This window comes from Sander vitreus, chromosome 21 (assembly GCF_031162955.1).
Source record: "Sander vitreus isolate 19-12246 chromosome 21, sanVit1, whole genome shotgun sequence".
Classification (NCBI taxonomy): Eukaryota; Metazoa; Chordata; class Actinopteri; order Perciformes; family Percidae; genus Sander; species Sander vitreus.
This window is the reverse complement of record NC_135875.1, coordinates 1,498,460-1,512,876: the sequence shown is the minus strand read 5'-3', so window position 1 is coordinate 1,512,876 and position 14,417 is coordinate 1,498,460. Positions and strand designations below refer to the sequence as shown.

The window sequence follows — 14,417 nt, the reverse complement described above, 5'->3', positions numbered from 1 at the left end:
CATATTATACTATGACTTTTTGGTGACTTTTTTGGACATATACTATGACTTTTTTTCAAAATTTTCGTCGTACTATACTATGACTTTTTGGTGACATTTTTTTGACATAGTATACTATGACTTTTTTCAACGTACTTTTTGTGACTTTGTCAACATACTTACTAAGACTATACTATGACTTTTTTTTCAACGTACTTTTTTGTGACTTTTTTTCAGAATTTTCGACATACTATACTATGACTTTTTGGTGACTTTGTCAACATACTGTACTAAGACTTTTTTTTTAATTTGAAATACTATACTATGACTTTGTTTCAACATATACTGTCATTTTTTGTGACTTTTTTGGACATATTATACTATGACTTTTTTTCAAAATTTTCGACATACTATACTATGATTTTTTTGTGATTTTTTTTGGACATATTATACTATGACTTTTTGGTGACTTTTTTGACATACTATACTATGACTTTTTTGTACCTTTTATACTATGGCTTTTTTGTGACTTTTTTTTCCAGTTATTGCTATATTTAGGCAGTAAAAGTTCAATGCTGTAATAAAGTTTGACTGTGAAATGTTTATACCACTGTACATGCATGTAATCAAATACAGTTTTTAAATCACTTGTTTAATAAAGTGTAACCACGAAGTCTTTGTGAAATAATATGTTATACTTCTGACATCACAGGGGTCTAAATAAAATAAATGACCAAAATAGAGCACTTTATTCATAGTCAATGAAACGGACTACATGCAATGCCCAAAGTAGGCTGTGGCTCAGGTGGTAGAGTGGTCATCTACCACGCAGAAGGTTGGTGGTTTCATCCCCATCTCTGCATGTCAAACCCAGTATTGCTGCACTACCCAGAGTAGTCCTACATCAGAGAAAATGGTTTCTTGTATACAGAAGTTGTGTCGGCTGGTAATGCAGCTTCCTGATGTGGAGACTGTCCTGATCCTGATGCTGCTGGCTGCTTTGTTGTCTTCAGAACATCGTTGGGCTGAAGCGTGCCACCTGTCCAGCATTCATTTCCTTCCCAGGTGGTTTCTCATAGTTTCTGGTGGGTCGAGGAACACCTCATCAAACAGAAGTTTCAGGTCACCCAGATTAACTGTAAAACATGGAATAAATCTAGTGACTAACCCAATAGGTTTATGCTGTAAAAATGTCATAGTAATATGCCGAAAAAAGCGATTAAAAAATAAATCGTATAATATGTTAAAAAGTTATTAGGTACTTCAGATTTCTGCATATAGCCTGTTCTATTTCATTTGTTTTAAAATCCGGAGACATACAGTATGAATAAAGTTGTCTTACTACGAGATATTGAAGGGCCCTCTCCGATGGCTTATTTAAAAATAACATTTTCTCATACACTCCTGATTGGCTGTAATATCAAAATTGAACAGATAGATTGATTAAAATCTAAATGTTCCTGCTTAAAGCCCCTGAGAATCAAAGGAATTACAGCTAAAAGCTATTTCACATGTTGCAATTTCCCGTGAATGAATGCATCTCTCGGCCTCTTTGACTCACCTGTTCATCTCTTCTGCCGTCAGGATCCTGGAGCTTCAGGAGAAAGGTGACCTGGATATCATGAAGCAAAAGTGGTGGCCTCGCACCGGCCGCTGCGACCTCAACAGCCACGCCAGCACCCACACCGACGGCCGCTCCCTCAAGCTGCACAGCTTCGCTGGCGTCTTCTGCATCCTGGCCGCCGGCCTGCTGCTGGCCTGCCTGGTGGCCGGGCTGGAGGCTTGGTGGAACAGCAACCGCTGCCGCCAGGAGCAGCCCAAAGAGGTGACCGAGCACAGGGCCCGGCGGACGGGCCAGCAGGGGGAAGACACTGCCACACTCTACTTTAAGGATCCAGCAGCAGACGCGAGCCCCGACTTAGTGGAGCTCCAGTACACCCAGCTGTAGAGGAGAGAGGTTTAGGAGAGTAGAGTTAGCGTTGGAGAGCTGGGGGACAGAGTAGGTAGATGTGCTCTGTGCCACGTCAGCCCAGGCCACTGATTGAAATCAAATTTGGTCTCTTATTATTACCCCTCCTCCATTTTTTCTTTTATCCGTCCATCGCTCCCCCACCCACCTCGTCCTAAACTTACAGACACCAGAGCTCATCTGTTTTTTGTATGGCATATTCTCTAAACCACTTAAAGCACACAGCACACTCCACTTCACCATTACCTTTACTAATACGCTCATAAAACCACAGCTTCTCAATCCCCTCGGGAATCCTTTTGTCTTTGGCTTGATGAATACACTCGAGGCCTTAGGGCGAATAGTGTCGTATTAGCCCAGCAAGTCACGATCCAGCTATTAGCATTTCTTGCATGTTTCCCAGCAAACAACTGGGTACACCCCCACAGACTTTAATGATTCATTCCCACAGTGCCGGCTTTGTAACCATTCAAGTCCTCGGTATTGAATAATTGTTATAAACTAATTTTCTACAGTGAGGCTTTTGGTAGTTTCCTGCACCGAAGGGTTCTGAAACGAGATCATAATTATTAAACAGGAGAGAGATTGCTCGGGCGGAGAACAGTGGTGTTGAACACAGACACTATAATACTTTTGGACATTTTTCATTTAGTGTGAAACCCTTATGAGACGTCAAGAGACAAAAGAGTAATTTATCTTATCCAACAGAACCTTAATGCACAGCTCACCGTGGGTTTTAATATTAAAAATGACATTATCACAGTTAGTTCAAATCATTTGCTGTTGTTGCTAATAGATACTCGAGCCTTACTAAGTGCCTACTGAATAAAAACCGTACTGCAGTCAATTACCACATTGCTCTCTTTTTTAATGAAACACAGCCACTATAAGAGCTACGCTAACAGTTACACCTTCACAGGGTATAGAGAGGAAAAGCAGTTAATTAAACATTAATGTACTTTAATGAATATGAATGAACACGGACTGCAATGATTCGCTGGAAGCATCTGATAATTGATATGTATTTAGTGCAGATAAATATCAATTAAGGTAATAAAATAATGAACTCTCGTCATCACAAAAGGTCCATATTATGTTGATTTAACAGAGTTGTCCTAAACCACAGAGATGCACATAATTTAAACAATTAAGTAGCATAACAGAGTGCTCTTTCCCCTCACAAAATTACCTAAACTGAGTCATGTTGGGTCCCAGTTTCATACTATGTACTACTTTTAACATGCTTCAGTCTGAATTTACACAAGAGACAAAAGGTGTATTTGTAAGTGTGGAAAATGTTGTGTAGTAGTGACTTTGGCAACAGTTCAGGAAACATACAATGAAAACAAATCTTAGAGAAGTCCAATTTTCTCTCTCTTTTAGCTGTGTCTGGTCTCGACCAACTCCTGAGGGAAATATGGGTCTCTCTAGCTTCTAAATGCTCCACTATCCACTTTCTTGAAAAGAGATTGTTTTGGGGCGAAGGATCTGGAGAACCAAATGTATGAGCTGAAAGAGGAAAACACAAAATCTGTGTAGAAATACAGAGTTGTTGTTCTGAGTGGGCTGTCAACTACGAGCCAGAAAAAAGCCAAAAAAGAAGATAACGTAGCTTCATTTTCCCCTCATAGGGATGGGGGTTAACATAATTGTACTGTATCTGAATCCAGTAACTGATCTTCTGAGTCTAGTTAGCTTTCAACATTTTCAAGTATGTATTAAATAGTAAAGCTCAAAGAGTCGTAGCTTGTCAGCAGAGAATCACCTACACTGAGAGGGTAGTTGAACCATAACGTGGAAACACGGCATAATTGACAAGGAACAAGCTACATAGTTTGAATTAAGTCCAAACAAAAAGGTGTTTAATTACCCTCAGGACGGGAAACACTGAGCTAGAGACTCAACACAGAAACAAACACTTTCGTTTGCCTCACAAATGATCTTCTGCTGACACTGGCCAAAAGTAAAATGTTGTCCTGTCATCACGTTGATAACGGGATTAATATTATTTAGCCAAAATAATCTGCAGCCTTCTCACATTCCCTACATGTTCTTCATTCAGATTAAAAAATGGAAAACATTGAAAACACGCATCACTCTGTTGGTCTTCTTGCTGCAGGCAGCACATTATCCAGCCAAACCTTTAAGTTATTACGTTGGTTACAGGATTAACACTAATAAGCCACAAAAGTAATCTGCAGCTTGCTCACTATCCCCACATTTAGATCCAAAATGGAACCAGCTATCGGACCCTGTCAGTACATACAGTAGTGTATACCGTACAGTAATAGTCTGGAACTGGGACACAGGCTCAACATTTGCTTCTTCACGCATTCATTAAGCCTACACTTGAACACAAACTGACCTCAGATCTGCATTTTCTAAGTTCTACCTCCACACATTCACCTGCTGTGCCAAACACAACAATAGACACACATTCGGAGGCAGGTTTGTGCAACGGGGGAGGGGGGGCAAAATGGAAGCAAAGCTTTGACGTGGATCCATAAACTAAAGTGTGAGCAGCAGTTTAGTTTGGGTGTGTCGCCCTTTAGCAATAAGATTTGTGTCCAACCTCCCAGTCCATAACCCTTTGGTACTATCACTTTGTCACGTCTTATTGCAAATTATATGTCAATGTGGACACCCATGTTATCTATCTCCTCTCCTTCTCTCCATCTATCCTTTTTATTTTTTTTATTTACACTTGACTGTCTATGATCTCGTGCAGGTTACTAAGGATTACAGACTGGCAAGGGTTTCTGGTCCATTGACATATAATGACATTACAACTGCTTCATCGGAGGGGAGGAGGGACATTTGGACAGACAGAGAGAGAGGCTGGGATGAAGCAGAAGCTATTGATACAGGTCAGAATAGACCTCCTATACAACTATCAAAAATAAAAACAATAAATATCAAACATATATGTGCCGTCGCCAAGGTTCTTTGGTTTTGTTGAGGGTTGATTTTTTTGGTCAATTGTAAATCTGCAACAGAGCAGAAACGTGCCTCATTCATGATTTTCTGGAAATAAATCTTCAAATATTCCAGGAAATATAAAAGAAAGGTAAACAAGCAAGGCTTTGTATTAAAGGTACTTTACGTGGGATTACATTTATTAACTCTTAGGAAGCTTTGGGACTAATGTAATCTAGTAATTTTTCCTTCATGTCAACCACAAACTAAGTGGCATGATTACATGCCAATGATAGACTAATACTTTTTTTTATATTTAGTCACTTAAATCTGGGTTTTTTTTAAAGGTGGGAGCTAAACAAATGTCACAGGTGATGTAATACTTCACAATGAAGAGTTTTCCTTAGAAACACAAAGCTTAAATCATTAACATTTTGTCGTTCAACTTTCTGGCAGCTCATTACAACTCCCACTGATGAAACCAATACAGTTAATTATCAATTTCCTTATCAGAAAATTAGACCGGAAATTATTTCCAGAGCCAGACGTTTCAGCTCAATACGAAGGAAAAAAACTAGCCCAAATTAATGTGGTTCATGATCTCAAAACAGACAGCTTGGTCTTAATTGCAATTGATTTGAATTTAGGGTTTTGCTCTTTGCAGACGACATAATAATTGAAGTTGTAATTGATGCCTGGCCTTGGCTGCTCCACCTTTAACACTCTGCACCCCCCCGTCATTAGAAACCCTGCTGGGTCTTATTCGTGCCTTTCTGTTTCTCCTTGCTTTGTTCATCTTTAACTGTGTGTACACATTTCATAATGGCTGACCTCTGACCTCACTTTTACATATTCGTGGCGTGTAGAACATAGTAAATAACGGTTACACTATGATGTAAATTACAAGGAACCCTGCAAACAAGCTTAGTGCCTTTTTTAAGCATGCCTACTATGAAACTATTACAACTCAATATTATTTATAGCCCTTTCTAAACTAGTACTTGGGTTTGTTAAAGCTGAACAAGCATCCTCAAAATATTCTTATTTGAAAGAGAAAATTGGAGAAGAGGAATCTGTGCAAAAACTAAATGTTAAGGAACTCAGAGACATACATTGGGTTAGTCATGAGTGCTTAATATATATTCTTCAGACTAGTTGCACTCAGGTTATCGAAGCACAGTTCAGTGTACAGTATTTCTCAGTGGCAGAATTATTCTGGAAGCAGAAACTAAAGTACCGTAGTACCTAAATCTTTTGCACAGGTGACATCTCACAAACTCAGATGTTAGTCCAGAAAGCATCCAGGCAACTAGAAGTGGAAGGTGGCAGTTGGAGGCCGAACTAATCAACTGCACGACCCATGTCAGAAAAGCTAAGTCAGTGGCTAATCATTTTCTAGGAAGACCTGAGTTACTGAATGACAGCCTATTGATTAACATAATATTAATAACCAAAATGAGACAATATTTCTCAATTAAGTAGACTTAACTGACGTAAAGTTGGATTACATTTATTTTCAGTTAATATCAAAGTTTTATGGCTCATCTGTTGTCATTCCTAGAAAGCTTTATTAAACCATTTTGATAGGCTTCGACTTTTAACGTGTAAACCGACCACTGAGAAAATGTCTGCCTCTGAGAAATGTCTTAAAGTGAGCATCATAATGTCCACTATAGAGGTAGTGAAGCAAAGCAACAGACCTTAGAGGAAACACATCTTATAGTGAGAGATGTTAATATCTAGGGTTGCCAGTTATTAAAAAAAGGGAGGCTTCCAAGGATCCAAAATGAACCAGAAACTGTTATCACACTTGAGCACAGCCCACTCAACAGTTGCAGTATTTGCAAAGTCGCAGGAGGGAGAGTGATTTAAAATCCCCCCCACCTCCCCACTGGCAGCTCTCATTAAAAGAGCTGTTTGTTTTCCAAATTAATGGAGGCTTTCAGACGCTTATTTTCTCCCTCTGCACTAGCATCAGCAGCCTGTCTTTAACGACCGGCTGAGGCTTAATCCCAGGCATTCATTCATTCATTCATTTATTTATTTAGGCGAGCTGCCAGTTTGACACCGCTGAAAACATATTTTAATGAGACGCCAGTCCTGAAACAATAACCTGGACTGAGATGTTTTAATTGGCTTTGAGAGGAGCTCTTTGAGACTGGAGAGGGATCACTTAAACATGCCCAGGCCTCGTGGATAAACACATTGTATGTTTATTTGTTCCTTAAAGGTTTAAACAAAAGGCAAAGACAGATGCTTAGCCTCAGCGGTACTCTGCCACAGTGGATCAAGATGCACTGAGATGCTGAGGTTTTCTCAAGTGTGCCTTCACAAGCTGTGCTGGCTATTACATGCCATTTCACAAGAAGTGCTCTCTCCAACACTCTACCTCAACACAAAGACTTAACACTTAACTATCAGAGACAAACTGCTACTCGTTTTATTTCATTAACCTCTCATTAGTTGCTTTCCTGTTAAAGGTCCAATGTGTGGGAATTTCTCCCATCTAGCGTTGAGATCATACATCGCAATCAACTCCCTCGCACCACGTAGTTCAAAGTACGTATCACAGCTACGGTAGCCTTCACGCTTCAAAAAAAGTCTCTTGCTCTTTTCAATCTCCTTTTCCTTTTTCTGGGCGAAGAAGGAGACTCCTGTTCATGAAATTTGGATTTTGAATACGTGTGGTCCTCCATGTTTCCTTCTTCAAACTTGCCGGGGCCGGGAAGCTACGATACCCGTTAGCAGCATTAGCAGCACCTGTGAGTTTATCATGTGACAGAGAAAACGTGAAAGGCAGAGCAGTATGTCCTGTATGTCCCTTACCGGCTAACGTATTTCAAGATGGAGCATGAACATGGAGCGTCTACCCCAGTTCATGCAAACGCAACGCAAATGTAAAATTTCAAGCCAATAGGAATACTTGGAATTGATGGTGGTGGTAAATATTCATGAAAAAGGACAAGTTTGTGAACGGGCAACACAGATTTTGATAATGAACAACTAAACACATTACACACTGGACCTTTAACCAGAGATGTAGCTTCCACTGAGGACGTAGGCTGCATTTACACCGCTACGTTTTGGTTTAAAAAAGGCATATCTTCTGCTACGTTTCCCCCTCTCATTCCCCCTGCTCTGGCGTTTCCCCCTCTTTTCCAGTTCATCGTTCCTAAAGAAGGTCTCAAGCACACCTCTGTCCAAGCGAGGAGTAAAACCTTCATGCAGTAATGCACATACAGGCTGGCGAAGGCAACAGCGTCCAATAAAAAACTGTTCTGGAGGCTCCCTGCCGCCGGCCATATCCTCCCCACACTTTGGTTAAATACAACTGAATATCAGAGTGAGCCAAAACACTGTATATTGACACACTATCCTCCGCACTGATGTTTTCGCTGATGGAAACGTAGCTATTTTTCACACCATATCCCTAACCCAGATAGAGAGAGATAAGAATTTTTCCCTTTAATGATTTATTGACACCCGTGGTTAAATAATGAATACAAGTCCCAGAGTTCTGTTGGAAATGGCACGTGTATCTACCACAAATCTGCCCACAAATGGCTACTCTGTCAGCAATCTAGCAGAAGAACATCGGCTCTATCCGTTTACAGTGCAGCTGAACAAACAGTTAACAACTAAAAATGTTAATATTATTATTTTGTAGATGCATTTTATCAGGACTAACCTCTGTGGCTGCTTCACAATAAAAGCCACCCTGTGGTGTTCAGCGTAAAGCAGCAGTAGGAACTGTTTAGTTTGCATTTGCATTACCGTAACACACGCCCACTCTGCCAGGTATAATCACAGACAGGTACTTAGATAATGTCAGTAAATTAAACAAGCCTACAGTATATTATGTTCACAATTTATTCAAAAATTACGTTCGGAATAAGGAAAATCTGAAGGATTACAACTTTAAAAATGGAGAAAATATCAAAATTAACATTATTCTTTCTTTTAAATGACATGTGGGATGCTAATAACATTGCAACATAACTGAATATCTGTGTGTATTGATGTTTATGTGTCATGTGCATTGTTCTGAATATCACTTGTGTCACTTTGATGAGTTACTGTGACTAATATCATTGTGCCTCTGAGTTGAAGTGAATCTGATCCTGGAGCCAAGCCATGCTGCGTTCAGGAACACTAACTGACTTCGTCGTTTGTTGTAAAAGCGGCTGTGTTGTTTTAAAAATCCTCTCCAGAAAACTGACTGACTGGCAGACTGTAGCTGCATTCATTAGCACAGCAGCAAACCCACGTGAAGAGACTTGAGATTCAGACTTGGAGCCTCACTTGATATGCGAGTCAGGCCTCCCGTCATTACACGTTGTTCTTTACCTTCCCGTGACCCAGTGTACTGAAGCAGACCTGCAGTTCAACAGGGAAACACTGTATGTCTATTAATGCCTAACAAGTATGCATGGTGGCAGTCAGCAGGAGATGCGGTGTCAGCCAATGTTTTGATTAAATTGTTGTGATAGCGAACCAATTCTCCGATCGAGCTGCACAGAGTGTACCGGCTCCATGGAAACGAAGGTGAAGGAACACATAACTGAAAATATTTTCATTTCTACTTAAAGCTATAGGCTCCTATCTTGCACCCGTAGTTGTCAATCTCCCGTCCAGGTCCCGCGTCGTTTAAATAGCAAATGCACCTGCGTCCATCTGTGGCCCATGGGCGTGTTGGTCTTACAGGGAGGTGTGTTCAGGTGCATTCTGGGCGTGCTGGTCTTACAGGGAGGTGTGTTCAGGTGCATTCTGGGCGTGCTGGTTTTACAGGGAGGTGTGTTCAGGTGCATTCTGGGCGTATTGCTATCTTGAGGCATCGGGAAGTGATGGCACCATTGACCAACAAAAACCTGGTCTAAAGTCAATAACACAGCATTTCATTGTTATTTTAACAGAGCATTAGTAAAATGCTCCTAGACTCGTGCACAGCGCGCGCACACTATGCTTGTTACACACACAGGGACGCACAGCAGCACACACACACACACACACACACACACACACACACAGCAGCACACACATGCAGAAGATTACAAATACAAATATTACGGTGCAAATCCTCCATCATAACAGCAATGCTCCAAGGTCCAAACGCGCCTGGCTTTTAAAGGGAATGGGAGATGATCTCTGATTGGTTGATTGCATGTTACGCCCAAAACACACCTCTGATTAATGAAGACACTAAGAACAACCCTTTTGAACCATGCGCCCGGCACACGGACCCTTTTTTCCGCCGTCAAACTAGCAAAAGTGGATTTATACACGCCCTAAACGCACCTGCACCAGGCGCTTCACGCCGTGCGATCAGAACGTTAAAATAGGGCCCATAGTGCGTAGTTTCTGTCGTCCCCATGAGGAAATTCTAAGTAATGACAACAAAACTGTCGGTGCGTCCACATGATACAAGCCTTCCGTGATCCTGCACACGCCCCGCCAGTATCCTCTGTATCTTGTAGGGGGGGGGGGGACCCAAAAAAGACGACTTTTCGACGATTCAATCTAAGAAGACTGATTCAAAAGCCAATCTCACAATCAAGAGTCTGAAAATGTGGTTATGAAAGAATCCTATTTTGGTATAAATACCAGCCTAATAATAATAATACTGTTAACAATCAGAAGTAAGGGCACTCATACGGACAAGAATCAGCAGATAAGTAAGTACATGTATTGAGAAAAGATATCTTTCGTACCTAACAGTATCTTTCTCAAAGATAACAATTTGCTTTACTTTTAGACCAAAATACCAAAGTTATTTCTCTAATTATCCTTGAAATTTAGTCTTTAATCCCAACTATCTGCCTGTTTTATACTTGGAGGTAAAATGAAGCAGGAATTCCAAACAAAAATCAATCACTGCTTCAACAGAGGTCTCTTAATCCACCACACTTCATGAAAACCTTGAGCTTTCGCAGCCTTTACAACAAACAGCCTTCAGTCCGTTTGGCTCCAGGATAGTTTTTCTCCAGACATCAAACATTTAATATTCACTGGCCAAGTTTGATTTCAAGGTGCACATACAAATTGGGTTTCTGTGGCCTCAGTTCCCACTGGGCTCTTCGTACCAAACGGCAAAACCAAACAGCAGTCGGTCAATTCAAAACAAATGGCCAATTTCCTAAAACAATAAAAATGCATGGAACACCAGCAGACCATAAAACAGTCTGAGAAACCGGCCCATCGCCAATCTCAGCCTCTGTGTCCCTCCTCTTCTCCCTCCCTCTGTCTCTCCTCTGTCCTCCCCCCACTCCTCCTCTTATAGGACAAGGAGGTGAATCTGGAACAGGTGCATCGTCGTATGAACAGTCTTTTGGACGAGGACTTGGCGCACAAGCAGATCACCGGCCCCTCTATCGAGATCTCTGCGCTGGACATCGGCAGCATGCAGCCCAGCCAGGCCTCTCAGATGCCGGGGCCGGAGTCCGTGCGGGACTACCCGCACTCGGGCCTCGCTGTGACCACCTTCCTCCCCGGGGAGGGGGGGCCGCCTCCTCCTCTTCCCCACCCTCACCATGGGGGGACCCTAGGCAGGACACTTCCTCTGTCCCAGGGCCCTGGCAGCAACACGTTGCCCCTGCACCACCAGCTCAGCAGCGGCACCATGCAGTGCAAACACAGGGCGCCCAACGGGGGGCTCTTCCGGCAGAGCCCTGGCAAGACACCCATGCCAATGTCCTACCAGGCAGTCTCCGCAGGACCCATACCCGAAGCCATTGAGGCCACCCACAGTACATCCATTTAGGGATAGAAAAGGGGACGTGGGGGCGGGACTGGGAGGGGTCAAACTGCATCGACGATAAGTTTCTGTCCGGACTTTGGTTTGGTTTCGGATGTGAGGGGGTTGGGGATCTCTAGTGGAAAATTATTATAGAAGACAAAAAAACATAAATGTACAAAGTGAAAAGATTTTGTATCTCACTACCTGTTCAGAAAAGCCGATGTGACGGGAAGAAAAAAATAGCAGGAGGGGTTGGCAGGTGTAATTTTTCTCTTGTACATATCTGTAAATACCAAGAGAACGAAGTGAGGTTAAAGTGTATTTTGAATATTCTCAATTTTTTGAAGTTGAGTTATAAAAAACAAACAAAACAAGATAAAAAAAAAAAAAAAAACTAAAAATATATATATACATTGATGAAAAAGTTATGACTGTTTGAATGGCTTTGTAAATTTTGTTCAATATGAAACAATGACGCGAAATTCATTGTGATTGTTTTCTAAGTGCCGAAAATTAAACGATGTCTCTCCACAACTCATCGACGTATACGACTACCCATGATGCACCGCTGTAGGGGACATTTTAGTGTTGGAGACCTACTGTTATGCACCTCTGTACCAACCCGATATATATCTTCAGCATCGGACGAAAATGATCACAATTTCTTCTTTTGTTTTTCATTTGTATTAAAATGAAATATATAATATACATTGTTTTTTTCAAATCAAAAGTCTACATTCATTTTCTTACGTTGACTGTAAATGATCTATCGTTCAACAATTGGGGAGGGGAAGGGGATCATATTTCACACACAGCTGAGTGGTTTGTTTTTATAGTAGCTTTTTTATTTGGCACCAGTACTGTCCAGCTGAGGAGTTTTAACGTGATAAGAGACGGAGGAAGGAGAGAACGTTAGGCTGCAATCACACTACTGCTGTCTGACCGTTAGGCTGCAATCACACGTACTGCTGTCTGACCATTAGGCTGCAATCACACGTACTGCTGTCTGACCGTTAGGCTGCAATCACACCTACTGCTGTCTGACCGTTAGGCTGCAAACACACTACTGCTGTCTGACCGTTAGGCTGCAATCACACTACTGCTGTCTGACCGTTAGGCTGCAAACACACTACTGCTGTCTGACCGTTAGGCTGCAATCACACGTACTGCTGTCTGACCGTTAGGCTGCAATCACACGTACTGCTGTCTGACCGTTAGGCTGCAATCACACGTACTGCTGTCTGACCATTAGGCTGCAAACACACTACTGCTGTCTGATTTATTGGGCCAAAACATTGGGGAAATGTAAACTAGGGTTGGGTACCGTTTGGATTTTTGCGATTCTGATGCCGAACCGGTACTTCTAAAACGATTCCGATTCCTAAACCGATTCTTGAAAAATTGGAAAATGACGTCAAAGATGTAATATGTTCACTAGCGATCACGTGCAGTGAATGGTTAATATGCTTTTACGTCCATTTTGGTGAGCCCAGAGGGAAAATATGGCATTTTAATAGTAGCTAACTAAGGGTAGACTACAGAGAAAGTGTGATATTTTTACGTCCGTTTCGGAGCGACAGAGGGAAAATAGTTCAGTCGATACATTCAGTGGAACCGAAATGAGGAACCGAAAGGTACGTAGGAACCGGTTCCATAGCAAACAGCTAGAGACAGTGTTGTTTATGGTTGCTATGGCGCTGTGCTGTGTTGTGCTGTGCTGATTTTCAACCCTTCTGAAGCTACCCCCTTCACCCCCCCAATGTTGAACCCAAAGTTATGCCCTTGACCAGCAGGCATTTAAGTGGCACCCAAATGGGCGATGTGATTCCGTCCGGCAGAAACCAGGTTTCGATACCCGACCGTAGTTCAGCAGTCGGTGGTGTGAACAGTCTCTGACCTTGTTGTTTGTAATATTTAACATGAAGAAAAAAAAGTGTGGTTGAAAGAACTATCAGCTATATATAGATGTCTTTACTTTTTGATACTAGAGAATTTAATGTCTTAAACACTTGTATACAGTTCTTTTGTTTTCCTCCTGCAAAGCAGTGCAGTTATTTTAGTCCGAGAGAGGGAGAGAGATTCCTGATGAGATCCTTTGTCTCCTGCGGGGATGACAGAGGGGGTCGTTATCCAAAGTGCAATCAGAGGAGATTCTGCAGGTGCCATACCTCAACTGCTTGTAATATAGAGGGATCTGATTATGTTTTGTTTTTCTCTGTGGAATACTGTGTGATGAACCTTTACGGAACAACTATTTTGAACAGGACATATAAAAACCACACACTTCATTCACCCCTCTGGTTTCTGCTTTCATAAGTGCAATTAATGTGCATTTATGGGCCTAAACAGTTTTGATTTCCAGTTCCATTGGCGGGCAGAAAACATGATCACACTGTGTGAGTTTTCAGGACATGAACAGCAGGTTTGACAGCAAGACAGAAGCTGTTTCTAGTAGGGATGCACCAAATCCAGATTTTTGGGGTTCTGCTGAGTCCTGAATCCCCTAGTTGAGGTTCTGCTGAGTCCTCGTCCCGTCCTCAGTCCATGAACACAGTCAACACATTAATGAAGTAAACAGTGACTGTCCTTCCTTTGCCGTACCTGAAGTTGCTGCATTCTGGCTGCTGTCTGTAGATTCCTTCATGCTCAGCTCGTATTCTTCCAGATGTTTCATACCAGATGTTGTAACAGCGGTGATGTTGTGTACTGTTTAGGGTCCTCGCCACCACCAGACTAATCAGCATTGCAGATTGAACATGTAGCTGGACTTGAATGGCCTTCTTTTGACTGAAAGTACTGCCAAACAACACTTTTTCTGCT

General features: G+C 41.8%; 1 protein-coding gene across 1 annotated transcript in view; it reads left to right on the top strand.

Moving 5' to 3' along the window:
- The window catches only part of LOC144536346 (glutamate receptor ionotropic, delta-1-like), a 719,688-nt gene extending 708,092 nt beyond the window's left edge, over positions 1-11,596 (top strand). The window contains exons 16-18 of the mRNA XM_078279431.1: positions 1,564-1,804; positions 4,677-4,815; positions 11,142-11,596. Of these exons, the coding sequence (XP_078135557.1) occupies positions 1,564-1,804; positions 4,677-4,815; positions 11,142-11,596 (835 nt within the window). The remainder of the gene's footprint in view (positions 1-1,563; positions 1,805-4,676; positions 4,816-11,141) is intronic.
- Positions 11,597-14,417: the final 2,821 nt, after the last annotated feature.